A 17,671-nucleotide genomic window follows, 5' to 3' on the forward strand; every position below is an offset into this window, starting at 1 on the left:
CTCATGACAGTGTCCCTTCTCCCCAATATTCCATGTAGGGGGGAACAGCTGACCTGGGGGGGGGGCTTGTCCTCTGCCTGGTCCTCTGAAGGAACTCAGCAGTGGCTGGGAAGGTCAGGCTATCATCCTGCAGGTGAGGCTGGGGAGCAGTGATGGAGTCCCCATCACTAGCCAGCTGGATCTCCCTTGGCAGGAGGGGGAATGGCTTCTCCAAAACAGCACAGGGTGGAGCACTCACTCTGTCCTGGCACACCATGAAACAAGAAGTCCATATTCTGCCCTCTGTCCCACTGAGTGACTTACCTGTAACAATGGCTGCCAGCAAGGCGTGGGGCTGTAACTGACCTGGACTCTCTCCTTGCACCCCTCCTCTATCCTTCACTTCCTTACGTATGTGTTTAGAAGTTTTCAGTAGGTAGTATTGGCAGAAAAAATACAGAACGCCTACTTCAACTTGAATCTCAGCTAGGCAATAATTTTTTCTTTTAGCCTAAATATATCCCAAGTGTTGCAAGGAACATACATGGAACACAGGCCAAAATATGATTAGCTATTTACCTGAAATTTAAATTGAATTGGCATCATATATTTTTCTTTGCTAAATCTGGTAACCCCAGCAAGAGAGGCAGAAGGGATCTTGAAGCTGGGAGGCAGTGTGCTGCATGCAGAGCAAAGGGCACTGCCGGGCTGGGTGGTATTGGTCAGGGTGCTCCCTCTGAGCGCCCTCAGTCTGGTCTGGCTTTGGCATTAGACACACCAGGGTTCGAATTTAGGCTCTGTCACTTAGGTCTGTGACTTTGGGTGTTTCTTGGAGACAAAATGTCATGGAAAACAAAATGGGTTTCCTCCTCTTCACTTGCCATATCTCTGAGTACTGGATTAAATAAAGCTGGAAGAGAGATGAACTTCCTGGCCTGGAAAAATATGTATCTTAAGTAGCAACAGGCATGCTAAGAGGTTACCCAGAGAACATCTGGGGGTCTGGGGAGGTCATGGGATTGGGTTCATGCGTGGACACAGCACACCCCCCCCCCCTCAGGATGGCAGTTATGCCTACCACATGTGTCCCTGGTTGCTCAGTCAAACCCATGGGTAAGCTACAAAGATCCCAGGAGGGGCACCCTCAGTGGTCACATGCACACAGGGAGTGAGTGCCTCTGATGGCACCACATGGTGAACACTGGCTGTTCATCAGCCTCAGCAACGATGCTCTCGAGAGGCGGAAGCAGGCCTTCAACACCCAGCTCTGTTGGCAAACCCATGCTTCCTCAGCAGTCCGGTAACACACCCAAGGCTGTTTGCCCAGCTCTGTTGACAGTCTGTTCCCATGTGTCCCCAAGGAGCTCTCCACCCATTAGAATCCATCGAGGCTCAAGACTCCTAAGGCTCAGAGGCCATTTTAGAGCCAAGCCCCCAAGCCCCCCCCCCCCGCCCAGGGTTGCCCTGCAGGACCTACTGGGCTCAGAATCAAACCTGGGGAAAGCCACTTCTGCTCAGAGGCCCCTCTTCCTGGGTGGAACAAGGGGTTTGAAGGACAAGTACACTTGGCCCTTGAACAACACAGATTTGGACTGTGCAGGCCCACTTACACAGGGATTTTTTTTTTTCGATACAGTACAGTGCCATACATGTATTTTCTCTTGTGATTTTTAAAAATTTTTTAAATGCTTATTCATTTTTTGAGAGTGCGTGCATGCTCAAGAGTGGGGGAGGAGCAGAGAGAGAGGGAGACACAGAATCTGAAGCAGGTTCCAGGCTCCAAGCTGTCAGCATGAAGCTCGACGCGGGGTTCAAACCCATGAACCACGAGATGATGACCTGAGCTGAAGTTGGACGCTTAACAGACTGAGCCACACAAGGCGCCCCTCTCTTGTGACTTTCTTAATATTCTTTTCTTTTCTCTAGCTTACTTCATTGTAAGGATACAGTATATAACACATACAACATACAAAGTATGTGTTAATCGACTATGTTATTGATAAGGCTTCCTGTGGATAGTAGGCTAGTAAGTTTTGGGGGACTCAAAAGTTATATATGGATTTTCAACTGCATGGGGGTTAGCACCCCTCACTCCTGGGTTATTTAAGGGGCAATTATCATTCCAGTCCCTTCTAATGTGGACAGTGCATGATGCTGTCTGGCCTTGCATGTGTAGGAAATAAAACGTACAAACCAATCCACACACAGCCTTGACAGAGGCCCAGAGCAGGTGGGCCTATCTGGCAGGGGCTCCCTGGCTTTGTCCCTTTAGAAGTTAAGCATGGGATGTCCCCTTTTCATGGGATCACTGCCCACCATATTTATCTTTCCAAACCTCCTTGGGGGTGGCAGGTAAAAGTGACTCAGTTTCAGGGCTGCAGGCAGCAGATGTTTTCCTTCAACAGGAAACATGGAGGGGTGTTTTCCTTGACTCTGATTAAAGCTCCTGTTGCCTCAGGGGTTTTCACAGAGCTGCACACACAGATGGTATCATCATCCTGACCCTACAGACCCCCACAACAGCACCCTCCCTGCACTGACATGTGAGATGAAAGGTGCAAAATTAAGCCTCTCTCCCGTTGCTCTGGCTTGCTGTGTGTGTGTGTGTGTGTGTGTGTGTGTGTGTGTGTGTGTGTGTGTGGCGGGGGGTGGGGGTCTCCTGTTGCTCTGGCTTGCTCTGGGGGTGGGTGTGGGGAGATATGCCCCAAGACTTCTGGGCCGGGGGTGGGAATCTTGCAAATTGACTCCTTTTTTTAAAAAGAACTGTAGTGTGGGACATCATATAGTGAATGCATCTGGAAAGAGTGAAACCACTGTCTTCCTGATATGGGCCGCTTTGTAACTTTGGATTTTTGTGTCTTGAATTTTGTGAAGAGGGTCTGGTGGGAGCTTGCCTTTCTCTGGAGCAAGAGGACCCTGCAGATAACATCAGCACACCTACGCCTGAGTGTCCACAGGACCCTGACTGGTTGAAACACCTGCTTCCCAGTCTTCATTACCTAGTCTATAACATGAATGCCTGACCCCTTGAAGAAGAGTGCCACAGTGGACAAGGCAACTTTGGAATCAGAGATACCCAGGTTCAATTCCCAGCTCTGACACTCAGTGCTGTGGTACCTGAGGTAAGTAGTTAACATGTTTCAGTCTCAGTTTCTTTATCTATAAAATGGGGGAGGACAATATCTCATACAGCTGCTGTCAGAATTAAATGAGATTGAAATCTATAAAATCTGTTAAAATCTATAAAGGCTATGAAAATCTATAAAGACCTGGCACATTGCAGATACTGGTACTGGTCTAACTGCACGGGGTGGGAACTGCTTTCTCTCACCTCATGCTGTGGGGGCAGCGCCTCCTCTCACCTTGTGTTTCCCCCTCTCAGCGGGAGATACTCTGGTCCTTCCTGACAGGAATAGGCAGACCCAGGGGAAGCTCTCTCACTTCCACACCCAGAGGGAGAAGTGATTCAGAGTCCTAAAGCCTCAGGGGGAGAAGCAGACACTTGGTGGAGATGTAACACATTAGCCATTAAAATGATCAATTAGGTGGCAGTATTGAAACACTGACAAGTAGAATATTCCACCCACGCCTGGCTCTCATTTATCTTCCTCATGCCTAGCCAGTGCCTGACACCTACTCAACATTCAATAAACTCTTGCTAAGTAAGTAGAGAGAAAGTGTTCATGAAATACCATTCATTGAAAAAATCAGAACAAAATTATAGGCACATTACTCCATCTATGTTTATGCATAGACAGATACTGGAAAGAAACATAGATGTAGCATTGTGGGAGAAATGTCATTTCTGTTTTAAGATTTTGAATAATGTGTTCAAGTGACCTTAGTAATAAAAATTCTAAAAATCAAGAAATGACCTTTGCTTACAAAGCAGCAGGAAGCCAGGCAGGCAGCTGTGGTATGGGAAGAGGAGGGCAGATACAGATTAGGATCCCTGCCTTGTCACTCCTAGCAGATCTTTGTGGGCAAATTAATTTCTCCGGGTTGTCAAGCTTAAACAGGGTGGTCTGTGAAAAGCTGCCTGGCCATGATTTACTCATAGTTTCCTGCCATCTCTTCTGGTGGGTTTATTACAAGCTGGGGCTCTAGATTTTAGCACATCATTGCAAGGGTGTTGGAACTTTAATGACACAGGACCTTATGCATGTGCTACAGGCGACTGACACCCTTCCAGGGGATACAGAGGTCTTAGGATCAGACTCAATGCTGCTTGGAGCGGGTTCTTAGGAGACAGTGAGTAAAGGTCTCAATTAAATCCAGTTGGAGTGGCATCTGGGTGGTTCAGTCAGTTTAAACGTCTGACTTCAGCTCAGGTCATGATCTTGTGGTCTGTGTGTTTGAGCCCCACGTCGGGCTCTGCGCTGACAGCCCAGAGCCTGGAGCCTGCTTCAGATTCTGTGTCTCCCTCTCTCTCTGCCCCTCCCCTGCTCGTGTTCTGTGTCTCTCTCCCTCAAAAAAATAAACATTAAAAAAATTTAAATCCAGTGGGAACACAGCAGGAAGTATTGGATGGGAAGAACAATTAAAACTTTGCTACACTTGGGGCACCTGGGTGGCTCGGTTGGTTGAGCGTCCAACTTGGGCTCAGGTCATGATCTCGTGGTTCGTGGGTTCAGGCCCCACATCGGGCTCTGTGCAGACAGCTCAGAGCTCAGAGCCTGGAGCCTACTTCCAATTCTGTGTTTCCCTCTCTCTCTGCCCCTCCCCCACATGCACTCTGTCTCTCTCTCCCTCTCAAAAATAAAGAAAACTAATAAAATTTTTTTTTTAAAGTTCGCTACACTCATCCATGCCTACATGATTCCATGCATGTTGAGACCAAAGGACAATTTCAGCAAAACCCAGGCACCTGGTCTAGGAAAGAGAACCACACACAGCATACAGCAGACCTTGAGGACTGGTCTTATGGAGCAACTCTAAGGCTTGTGTCTCCATCCTGCCTCCTGTCTCCGAGGCTGGAGGGGAGGCATGTGGAGAAGAGCTTTAGAGGTAGAACACTCAAAAACCTTCTGGTTCAGTTCCTCATTGTACCAGAATGGGTGCAGGGACTCACCTGGCTGTCAGTGATGCAGGACCAGGGTCCTTGCTTCCCACTTCCCTTGTCCTCCTTCACCTCCCATGCCCCACGATTTCCCAGCTCTTAGCAAGGTCTGCCTAGCTGTCCTCTCCTTTGATTCCACCTGTCGATGAAGCCCAAATAAGCATCATTCCTTGCTAGGAGGTACAAGTGCTCATACGTGTTTAGAAATGGGGGTAGAGATGCTTGAGTGGCTCAGTTGGTTAAGTGTCTGACTCTTGATGTTGGCTCAGGTCATGGGATCAAGCCCTATATAGGGCTCTACACTGAGCACAGAGCCTGCTTGGGATTCTCTCTCTCTGTCCCTCCCTCCCTCCCTGTCTCAAAATAAATAAACATTAAAAAATAAAAAAGCAATGGGGATGTACAGTGTACAGGGAGGAGGAAGGCCATGCAAAGACTCGTGGCAAGTATCTTGAGAAAGATCACTGCACAATCCAAGTAAGTATAACGTTTTTGACAGTATGAATCAAGAATCTAAAAAATCACCACTCCCCTTGCCTCAATATTTCCATTTCTAGGAAATTATCCTAACTATATAATCACACCTAGAAACAAAGACTGATCTGCAAAAATGGGCTCAGAGTAAATTTATATTTGCAAACAAACTAGAAGCAACCTGGGTGTCCATCTGTGGAAGGTTTCCGATGCAAAATTTAATATAAACCCAAGTTTGTTTTTATAAATGCTTTGGTGGGGAAAAGCCTGGAAGGAAATACACCAAAACATAAACCATGATTAGTACTGGTTGTGTGACTGATATTTTATTTTATATTTAACACTTCTGATTTTCTCAAATTTTTTCCAATTTTTTAAAATACTTATTTTTTTTTGAAGAGCGCAAGCAAGGGAGGGGCAGAGAGAAGGGGACAGAGGATTCAAAGTGGGCTCAGCGCTGACAGGCTGACAGCAGTGAGCCTGATGGGGGACTCAAACTCCTGAGTTGCAAGATCATGACTTGAGCCGAAGTCAGACGCTCAACTGAGCCACCCAGGCACCCTAATTTTTTCCAATTTTTAAAAGATGAATTTGCACTGATTTTAAACTCAGAGATGAGGGTCACTAAGAAGGAATTCTTGAGTAATTTTTTGTCTTTCCTGACACAGAGACCCAGAGTGGAGCCTGCAGACACGCACAAACACCACTTCCCAGGGTGGTCCCCGTGGACCCTGCCCCTCAAAGGCACCCCCCACCCCACCCCAGCTGCCACCTTCTGGCCCCAGGGCTCCAGTTCAGGGTGGCGTGTTACCTCATTGTTGGTGCCGACGTCCAGCAGGACTGGGAGGCACTGCTGCGGGCTGACCCCTCCGCATGCTGTGTACAGGGCCAGCTTGCCCACGGGGATGCCCATGCCGTAGCAGCCCAGATCGCCTAGGCCCAGGATGCGCTCCCCATCAGTTACCACCACGGCCTGGAAACAAAACAATCGGGAAGCGCCTCTCATGACAAAGTGCTCATCTTATCAACCCTTGCACACGTCAGGCCCGTCAAATGGACACCCACCTCCTCTGCTGCGGAACAAAACCGCCTGTCTGTGGAAAGGCCAAGGGATTCATTCAGCTGCAGGTAGGCTTTCTTCTTCCCGTGCCCTCCCCTTCCTGGCAGGCTGGTGAGAAACCCCACTGAGCTAACACCTTGCCCTGCTCTGAGGTTTGGGACGGGGACTGAAGAAACAGCTGGAGGGAAATCACATCTAGGTGCTCCCCCTCAAAGAAACTAAGCAGATCTTCTCAGCTTGGGATCTGGGGGCAGGGAAGGAAGGACATAATGAACAGAGACAATGAAAAACAGGTGTTCATGCCACTGCCACCAGCCCCCAGTATAGAGACCAATGAAGTCTCTCAGACCTGCTCCTAGGGTGTAATAAACCCACCCTGCACAGGGCAGGGCTCCTATGACAGCTGCTGGGGTCACTACTCCACACGAAACCAGGAGGATTCTAGACATGTACTGGGATTCGTGTTCTGGGAAATATTCACTGAAGGCATCCTAGGTGCCAGACACGGTGCTGGTTCAGGACTTCCTTGCTGTTAACTAACAGATGCCGATGAAGCTGATGGTAACTGAAATTATTGTGATTATGATAGATATTCACTTATTCATTCCTTTAGCACATATTTACACAACACCCACTTCGCAGACACTATGCCAGATCCTGGGGGAAGGAGCGTCAGTTTGTGCTTTTGTAATAACAAGTATGTACGGACTCAGACCTTCAAGAACTAAGGGGCAAAACAAGAGATGAAATATATGTATTTATAATTAACGAGTCTGGAAGGAAAGTGGGTACAGCATAAACAGCATGAGGGCAGCAGAGACAGAGAAGGGAGAGTCACTTTCTGTAGGGCAACCCTTCATGGGTGAAGGGACACATGTGCCACACCTGACACAGGAGAAGACTGTCTGCAGGGGGTGCAGCTGGGGAGGAAGGCGCTTGATACAAGAGGAAATCAGGATCCAGGATAGAGATGGGGAGGGGGTGGGCTATGTGTGGGGAACAAGGAGATGCCGGTCCTATGAAAGCACAGAACAAAATGCCAGGCAGGAGTCAGACTGTGAAAGCCACAGGGATCCCCTCAGGGTGACAATGAAGTTGTCTATAGGTCACCTCCACCTGCTATCACTCCTCTGTCTTGAAATGAGTTAAGTTTATGAGGCCACCCATCCCTCCTCTGGAGCCTGGCTTTGGCCAGGTCTTAGGACCAGCTCTGAGCTATGGAGGTCCTGGTGCCCCAAGCATGGTGCTCATGGGCACCACAGGGCTCAGTTCACTCCATGCAGGTACAACTCCAGCCCTGGGAATCAAGAGATGAAGACCCATACTTGCCCTGGAAGAGTTTATGATCTGGTACCCAAGGGGTCCATGACAACTTATCATTTCTGTTTCTCTAGCTCTCTTAAGTGTGAGCGTGCACATGGGCTGGTGCTGCCTTTTGGTAGAAACAGGTGTAGGGATTCTTTTTTTTTTTTTTTTTTTAAAGAGAAAGAGAGGCACAGAGACAGAGAATCCCAAGGAGGCTGCACCCTCAGCATGGAGGCCGACATGGGGCTCAATCCCACGACCCTGGGATTGTGACCTGAGCCAAAATCAAGAGTCAGAAGTTCAAATGACTGAGCCACCCAGGTGCCCCAGGGATAGGGATTCTTAAAAACACTCCTCCTCTTCTGAAAAGGGGACTCACAGGGTCGTGGTACAAGAGACCCATGAAGATTATGATATTCCCCCTCAGACTGCTCTACTGCCTCTATGGAGAATGTTCTCAACCCACATGTCACCTGATTCTCTCCACAGCCCTGGCAGGTAGGTGAGTCTGAGACTGTTAGCCCATTTCACAGGTGAGTAAACAGAAGCTCTAAGACCTTCATGTTTGATACGTATTTGTTACGTATCAGCCAGATGCCAGGCACTGGACTGGATGTTTGCACATTGGGTATCTTAGGGAAGTTTAGATGACTTACTAAAGTCACTTTGTGCATGTGGCAGGGCAGGATCCTAATTAGGGTTTGGGTTCCTGGTTCAGGGCTCCTTCTACCACATTTCAGTTGGCAGAAGCACCATTAAAGCACATGTGTTCTTGGTAAAGTTCTGCCCTGCCTCTTTGCCACCCTCCCCACAGCCCGCCTCTGACCTCCCCCTTGCAGCTCTCTCTGGTGAAGCCTGTGCCTTCGTCTGAAGGGTGCCCACACTCTGGGAATCTCCCATCTCTCCTAATCCAAGCTTCCTTATCCTGATTCCCACTGTCTAAGAATTTCTCTCCGTTGAGGGGCAGTGAGTTAAACAGAGGAAGTCAGTGACTACTCCAGGGTGTTATCCCTACAACTCTGGGGTCTTTCAATGGCAACGGGGCTCCTGAAATGTTCAAGGGCACTCCACTGCACGCCCACCTCCTCTGAGGGCATGTCTCGCTCCACTTGTCACCCACTCTCAACCCCACTGTGAGAATGGCTGGGTTACTGCATCAGCTTCAAGCCACACTCATCTTCCTTCCAATCTCTCCTCCCAACCAATGCCAGATTCACTGTATCAGAAGCCCATTTTCATTATGCCATTCCTAGCTTCAAAGACCTTTAATGGCTTCTAACAGTCCAAAGAATAGAGTCCAAAACGTTTAACTCTTTAATGACCTGAACCCAATATATGTTCTGACTTATCTCCTGCTACGCATCTGCACACAAGCTCTTCCTCCAGCCAGACTGGCCTCCTCATTCCTCCCAGACATGCTCTGAACTCACCTATAATCTCCTCCCTCTCAGCCCCTATGCTCCTTCTCTTTTTCCAGCATGCAAACGCTGCCCACGACAATCTAATGTGATTTCTCCTAGCACTTCTTATAGCTACTGCACAGGTAGCCTGCTCGTCCTCCTTGTCTGTCTGCCTGCCTTCCACAAACATTGATTAAGCACCTACTGCTTGCCAATCCTTGCATAGGGTGCTACTTTAACATTTTAAAAAATGCACATTTTATCTCACCAAACAACCTAAAGGTTAATGGCAGGGGTTCTGGAGTCTGATAACCAGTATTTAAATCTAGGCTTCTTGATAATGTACCATATGTAAACTTGGGTAAACAGATAATTTTTCTGAGTTTTAATTTTCCATAAAATAGGGATAATAATCATACCTCACTCATCAGATTGTTGTAAAGATGAAATAACAGTTTCATTTTCACCAGGTGCGTTGGGTAAGTGATCAATAAATGGTTGCTTCTCTTATGATTACCATGGTGGTTATTATTTGGGGCAAAGATCCCATATTAAATTTTTAATTGTTTTATTTCTTTCTAGTTCAGCATTATCACAGAAAGGCCATTCAGTAACTATCTGTTAAATGAGTGATTGAAATGGAAACCAAGCGGAGATGCAGTGGCTAATGGCTGAGAAAGTCAGCCATGCAAAACTTGTGGTTTCTGCTGTCATTTTTTATTTTTTTTAATTCAAGTTAGCTAACATACAGTGTAGTCCTGGCTTCAGAAGTAGAACCCAGTGATTCATCTCTTACATAGGACACCTAGTGCTTATCCCAAAAAGTGTCATTCTTAATGCCCATGTACAGCTGGCTATCTGTTGGACATTGCCACTTGGATGTCCAATAGTCCTCCCAAACTCTTGAGTCCCTAACCAAATGACTCTGCTTTTCCCTTTTACTCTTCTAAACCTTTCACTTCTGCTGCCTTCTTGCCCTTCATTACCTTTATCTCCCAAGGTCAAAACTGTCTTGTCTCCTTCAGCCACAGCCAATTGGTTACCAAGTTCTGCTGATTTGATTTGCTCCTTGTTTTTCCATTTGTTCCATGAACTTTACTTTCACTGCCACTTGCCTTAGGTCAGCCCATCCATCTCATCAACCACTGTAGTGGTCTCCTGACTGGTCTCTCCACTCTTGGGATTCCCCCTGCTCCACTGCAGGTCTCTAAAGCACACCCAGATTTGTCACTTTCTTACCCTAAACCTCCAGGGGCTCTCGATGCCTGTAAAACAAAGCTCAAACATCTTTGACTGGCATTTAAGGCCTTCCATGGTCCAGGTCCAATCTACTCTTTGAATTTCTTCTTTATCCAAATAGAGTAATTCTAACCTTGATAAGGTTTGTACTTTCCTGACTACATGCCATTTTACCCCCTCAATCCCTATGATCTCCCTGATCCACATCCTACCATCCTGTGTGCTTTAAGGAGCTGTACACAAGTCACCTTCCTCCATGATGTTCTCCCCTTCCAGAAGTCATCACTCCCTCCTCTAGCTTGTCTTGAGGGCAAATAATGGGACTTGTCATCTTTGATTCTTCAGCACTGTGCTTGGTGCCTGCAGTGTGATATGAACTGAATAAACAGTGGCCAATGTGACAGATCTAACATAGAAAGCAAAAGATCTCCAAAGGGCTAATTCAGACCTTTTGTGTGAATGAATGAGTTGGGAGAGGAGATACTGGATCCTATTTTTCATGACATCAATGGAGCTGATGCCAAGGGCCACTAGTGCAGTAGAGGCCAAAAGTCTGAGAACAAATCTGAGTAGCACTGTGGAGTTTTAGAGTCCAGCAATAACTATGTGAACTACAGGATCACAGTTTCCGTGTTTGGATGGCATGTGCAACTCCTAATTCTTCTTACTTCAGATGACTAGGGGGAGGGTGGGCCACATTCTTCCTCTGTCCACTTAGCTTGGACATACAGCATTTTCTGACTTATTGTCCATGTCCCTTAGTGTAGGTGGACCCAATGGGGCCGACCTCAGACTGCCCTGAGGGTCATGACTCCTTGCTTGCTGTAGCCCTGCTTTCCCTGGACTTGTAGCTATGTCATGGGCTGCCCACAGCCCTGTGTATGCATCCCTCTCCTTCCTCCTTCCCTCTCGTCCTTCCTTTTCTCCTCTTCCTCCTCCTCCTCCTCCTCCCCCCTCGCCACCTACTATCCACAACATAAATGATGCACAGTCTGCAGTTTCAATTCTTGGTTCCACCCTTCACAAACAACCTAACCTCTCAGCTTCCTTGTCTCTACCATAGGGATAATAATAATCCCTACCACTTACAAGTCATGAGGAGAAGTCTGTGGTAATCTACATAAAGCACTTGGCAGAGCTGTGTGAGGTGGATATAGGGATGAGCTGCCCACATCTCCCTTTCAGGACTGAAGGAGTGATTCCCTTAGCCGTACCCTCAGCTGTCAGCCCGCTTTGAGAATTTCCTTGACTGAAGAGAGCCACCTTGCCCAAAGTCACACCCTGTTCCAAAGGGTAGCAGTCCACAACCAATGACTGGTGGATGCAGGGCTACAAAGGTCTGGCTCCCCTGCCTCAAGTTGGTTTGACTTTGAAGGACGACCCCAGCTACAGAGGCTCCTCATGGGCTCAGCTGAGTCTTCCTTGAGACCTCACCCAGCTCAGCCTCTCTCTGGGCTTTCTCCTGCTTCCTTCCCTTCTAGAGGTGTTGACCCCAAGAGCACTCCCTGATATGCTGATATCTGTCTCAGAGAATGTTTCCCAGGAAACCTACCTTCTGACATTGAGGAGGGAGTGGGCCTGTGCATTACAGGCGGGCACTTGGTGCCAGCACCTCATAAGTTTGTCTGCCCACGTGGAAGGGGCCGCTCCTGTGCCCAGCCACCTCTAAGCACCTCCCCCCGGAAGCTGCTGGGATTGGGATGAGGGAGAGATTTAGGAGCTTGGGAAAGCTGTGGGGAGGAGGGCTGTTCTCAGCCGAGACTTCCTCAGGCTCAAGGCAGTGGCCACTGTGGGAAAGAGTCAGAAAAGCAGTTCTCACTCCTCTTTGTGATTTACGCTGGACAGCTCTGGGCAGCCTGGCCCGTCCCCTCCTCCCTGAACAAGAGGGGCCCACAAAACTTCATGGCCTCCGCAGCCCTGGGCTTTGGCCTCACTTCCCTCCCAGCCTACTTCTCCTGTACCTGTCTGCAGTCCTGCTTTCTGGCTGGGAAACCAAGGAAAGTCATCCTTTGTCTTCTGAGTTCCTCTGGACCACACCTCCCCTCCAGCCCAGAGGCCAACAGCATCAGGGTCTAAAGATACCTGTGCCTTGGAAAACCACCTCCTGGGCTCAGCAGCTGGGGGAGAGGAGGCTCAGCTTCAGGGCTCTGTGGGCATCAACACCTTTCATGGCTGACCATGGGCAAGTCACAGCACCTCAGCTTGCTCACCTGAGGAACGACACACCCCAACCCATTCTTCAAGGACCCACCTTGGAGGTGTTCATGGCACACCTTCCTTCCTCCACTCTCATCACAGTGGCTGAGAGAACCAAAGGAAGTAATGATGGGGAATCTGCACCAGCCCCCAAGTACCATGGAAGGGTATTCCCGGCCTAGGGAGGGAGACCTTCATCTCCTCTTTTTTGTCTTATGAAATGTTTATTTTTGAGAGAGAGAGAGAGAGAGAGAGTGCACGCATGCGTGAGTGAAGGAGGGGCAGAGAGAAGGGGACAGAGGATCTGAAGTAGGCTCTGCACTGTCGCACAGAGCCCAACATGGGGCTCAAACTCACAAACCTCAAGATCATGACCTGAAGTCGGATGCTCAACCAACTGAGACACCCAGGTGTCTCTCACTCCTCTTTAAGGCAACTGGAGAAAACACACCAGCAAACAAGAAAGACTAGGAGTTGGAACATTCTGAACCTTTGAAAGGGCAGCCTTAGGAGTGGCGGGGGCGGGGCGGGGTGGGGGGGCGGAGGATCCTCCAGGAAAAGACTGGTGGGGCAGGCCAGAGGCTGGGGTAAGCCGGGGAGCAGCCTGATCAGTCCTAATTGACTTATTTACAAACTATGGACCCAATATTTAGCCCAGCTATGGGCTCCTGGTTTTTCTAGAGAAAGCCAGAAATCCAAGTTTCTATGTTTCCTTTCTCAAATGAAGTCTCCCGATTTTAAAATATTGCCTACCAATTCAAAAATTTGAAAAATCACTGAAGGCCAAGTCAAACATGTCTAGGGGCCAGATTGGCCGGCTGCCCCTTTGTGGCCTGGGATCTGCAGGTAACACAGCCTCCTCCTTGGCTGCTCTCAAGGCCTCTGCAGTCTTTCCCCTGCCATGCTTTGCCCTACTTCCAGCAATGACCACAACCATTTGAGTGCCTTTCAGTGTTGTACAGACTCTATGGTTAGTCCTCACAAGAAGAAAACAAAGATCAGAGAGCTTATCTACACATACGGCAAGTAAAGGGCAGATTCAAGATGTCTGACCACAAAGCCAGAGCTGATTCTTCTGTAGAGTTACCAGGGACTGATCTCGGGGTTTCTCCCAAGTGAGACAGACAGAAAGGGTGGAGGGGAGGAGCTGGCCCCAGCCATTCACTTGTCCCCTCTAAGCTACTACAGGGGTAGTGGTCAGCCAGTCAGCACATTTGATTCTCTGTCTCTGGGCTCCTCTCTTGGGCAGCACACAGTCTACTGCAGTTGTTTCTGGGTCAGTCCCTCCAACTAGACTTTGAGCTCCTTGAGTTTGGGCCTGTATACCTTCTTTATCCCAGAAACTACAGGGAAATCATATAGATGTTTACCATGTGATAGACGGAAGCAACCAAATTAGATGCACCGGTCCAGATCTGCCCATGGAACCTCTGCTTGCCCTAGAGGCTTCAGATGTCTCCGTCTACGGTCTGCTCCAGTCCCACCCCATCTGGGGTGACCTAAAGCTCCGTTTCTCTTCCTCTAAAATCACAAAAGTTGCTGTCTCCAACTCTCTGGTAGTTAGCGCTTAGTCCTTAGAAGGGCCTCAAACTATGTTTGTTGAAGTCAACGAGTATTTTTTTTAAGTTGTGCCCTGACCAAAGGAGCAAAGAGAACCAGAAATCCAGTCCACGAGCCCCTCACCAAGCCTCTGCCAGCCCGGGGGAACAGGCACCTTCTTCTTACTGTTTAAGAGGGGATGGCTTTTTGTCATTCTTTTGAATTCCTCGTAGCTTGCACGAAGGCACGGCGCGTGCTGGTGGAGACCCCATTTCTCTGCTCCTGGCACAGTGCCTGGTACACGGAAGGCCCTCATCATGTCCGCTGAGTTCATTCACCTCAGCAGGCATCTACTGCATGCCTCCTATGTACAAGGTTTCACCACGGCTGAACCTCCTAGGAAGGTAGACAGATTCGTCTGCTGACATCAGCAGCATGTCTGCACAGGGCAGGCTGGAGTTAACTTCCCATCCAGTGAGCTGGCTTCCCTTAACATGGTTCAGATTTTATTATAGCTTCACTAGACACACCCTAGGAACTTGCTTCTTCTGGGATGGAGACCAAAACCCTCAGGGCCAAGGCCTGCATATAATTGGAGTCTAAGCAGATAAGCGGGGAAGAGAAGCACAGGGCAAAATCACACCCAGACAGAGACGTATGAAATGAGCTCTTCACCGTGGCCAGGACTGAAGTCCCAGGGTCCTGGCCGTGGCTCGGCCTGGCTCCCAAGAGCCAAGGTCCTGGCCTCCATGCTCTGGTTCTGAATGCTACCACTCCCAGAGAGGGCCAGAAGTGGGTGGAATGCAAAGAGAAGTGTGCAGAAAGAAGCTGTACTCAGTGCCTAGTGCAGAGAGGTGGGAGTCGTTCAGGGAACTGGCAGGAACAGGGAGGGAGGGTCTGGGAGGAAGCAATGCTGGGGTGCCTCAGCCTCCCAGTCCAGCAGGGCGGTGCTGGCATCACCCTGAGAGGTATTTACACTGTGCTCAGTCAGCTCTAGCCCCTCCCCAGCTTGTGGGCCAGAACTACCCTCATGAAGCAACTAGCAGATGTTCTGCATTTTTGCTTCGCATGTTTCATCTGCAGAAGCGACATGATCTTTTTTTTTTAATGTTTATTTATTTATTTTGAGAGAGAGGAGAGAACTCGAGCAGGGGAGGGGCAGAGAGAGAGAGGGAAAGAGAATCCTAAGCAGGCCTCACGCTGTCACTGCATAGCCTGATGCGGGACTCGAACTCATGAACCATGAGATCATGACCTGAGCTGAAATCAAAGAGTTGGGATGCTTAACCGACTGAGCCACCTGGGTGCCCCAAAAGTAACAATGATGTTAAATGTGAAAGCCCCCCGTGCTCTTCCACAAAAGTCCCTATGGCAGGAGGAGATCTGGGCATGTAGCCAGAAGCTAACAAGTTCCTACAAAGCTTCATGTCTTACATTTTAAAACCAACACAAAGTGTGCATTCTATATTATATCCTGCTTATGATATAAATATGTTTTCCACTTAGATATTTTTCAGTAAAACTGATATTCCAGGAAGAAGGTTTATTTTGTCACTCCATATGTATCACCTCCACTAACTGCATACACCCAGGCATGAAGGTACTGTTCATCATAAGCTTTTCCTCTTGTTGAAGAATATCCTCATCCCATGTCCTCTCTCCAAAGCCTACGTGGCCAAACTCTACCCCTCAATTCAGGGCCCTGCTCCAATGTCACTTCTCCCATGAAGTCTTTCTAAATTCCCCTTAGGCTAGAAGTAATCTCTGCCCTCAACCCTCAGCTCTCTCTGTGTGCTTCCTTTACCTCTGATCAGGTTCCTTGTTAGTCTTTTGTATCTCTGTCTTATTTTCCTCGTGAAAAGTCAGCTAGCGGAGAAGTTCTGATTTCTCCCCAAATCCACCATGGAAACTGGCAGTGTATATTTGGTAGGTACTCAATACATGCTGAACATGTCTTCAGACTACTACTGCTACTACCACTGATGATGATGATGATAAGGGCAATTTCACATGGCTGGGGGTCAATGTAAACCTCTGCTCCATGGTGCGCTTATGCTTGGCTCTCACCGGCCTGTGCTCTGGGTCTGGGAAAGCCTTTGGTGTTGCAGTGGCTCATTTTCTAGCTGGGGATGCCTCTGGTCCCAGTTGAAAGGACTCACCCAACAACAGAACAGTAGCAAAGAAAATGGGACCATACCTTAATATTGTCTTCTGGCCAAGAGTTCAGCATTGTTGCAAGGTGGCCCTTGTCATGAATGGTGATAAACAGCCCCCTAGGAAAAACAAAACAGGTACACACAGAGAAACCAGCCAGTCAGATTACGAACAGAACAAAGACCACAATACTGTCTATCACTGCATCATTTAATTTTTCCCCACAGACCTGGGCAAAGGCAACCTCTAAATTGCCTGCCCTGCCCTGGCCTTACTCCAGTGTCTCCTCTCCATAAGGCAAGGAGTCCACGGGGCCAAGTGCTGTGCCCTCCTGGGGCCTGTGTTCTCCAGAGACTGCCCCTCCCTTCTGCCCTGTAGACCAGGCACAAAGGACCCCAGAATTCTCTGAGGGACCCAAAGCTGCTTCAGGAAACTGTGTCGACCTCTTCTCTGAGTCCTCCTTTGAGTACAGCCCACACCACAGTGGGCAGACCCCCACGCCTGGGGCTGTGGTTGGAACATGGACTTGTGGGTTGTGGCATCCAGACACAGGCAGTGGGGGATGGAGCTGGGCAGAGGAGGAGGGGTGGGCTGCCAGATGTGAGACACTTTTCCCTGCAGCACTAGAGCCTGTGACTTCTAAATTCAAACTTGGCCTTCCAGACCAGCATGAAGGTGTATCTGTAAAGGCGGGGGTGTGGGTGGAACATTATTTTACATAACAATTCATTAGCATGATTAAGAACTTCTAAAGTTTAGCCCTCTGTATATGGACCTGAGTCTTTTGCCCTGGGATCGGGGTATGAAGATGGGATAGTTCGTGCCACTTCCTTCTTTCTCTTTTGTCCAAAACACCCAAAAAGACTCCTTTTGCTAATGAAGCACTCACTGTTTTGCCAATGTGAGGAGGCCAGGGAGTTGTGGGAGAACAGCCTCCCCCACTCTCACTGCCCTGGTGAACTCAGAGAAGACTTCCCAACAGTGCTTCATGGCTTCGTGAGATGCTCACATTTTGGATCTGTTATTTAAATCATGCCCTAGTCAACGATGTCAACACCCTGGGCCCTGTTCTTTAGTCTCAGCAGTCTTGTAAAACTCCCAACTGTGGACAAACCTCCTCTCTGCTCCCTGTACGCCTCCACCCAGGCGGCCGAAGGCAGGCGGAGAAAGTCTTACCACAGGACTGAATGGCACTTCCACAAATCCATCACTGTCACCCCCCCCACCGTGGACTCCCAACAGCCGACCGGTCTTTGTTCTTTCAGT

The 17,671-nt window shown here is 48.8% G+C and overlaps 1 protein-coding gene across 6 annotated transcripts in view; it reads right to left on the bottom strand.

The window, feature by feature from the left end:
* Positions 1-17,671, bottom strand: part of ME3 (malic enzyme 3) — a 184,531-nt gene that overhangs the window by 48,932 nt on the left and 117,928 nt on the right. For 5 of the 6 annotated variants that reach the window (XM_060605418.3, XM_060605417.3, XM_060605419.3 and 2 more), the window contains 2 exons: positions 16,449-16,524; positions 6,324-6,485 (listed from right to left, as the gene is read on the bottom strand). In XM_060605418.3, the coding sequence (XP_060461401.1) occupies positions 6,324-6,485; positions 16,449-16,524 (238 nt within the window). The remainder of the gene's footprint in view (positions 1-6,323; positions 6,486-16,448; positions 16,525-17,671) is intronic. The other variant, XM_060605420.3, reaches the window with a different exon arrangement.

The sequence above is a fragment of the Panthera onca genome, chromosome D1 (assembly GCF_046562875.1).
Source record: "Panthera onca isolate mPanOnc1 chromosome D1, mPanOnc1 haplotype 2, whole genome shotgun sequence".
Taxonomy (NCBI): Eukaryota; Metazoa; Chordata; class Mammalia; order Carnivora; family Felidae; genus Panthera; species Panthera onca.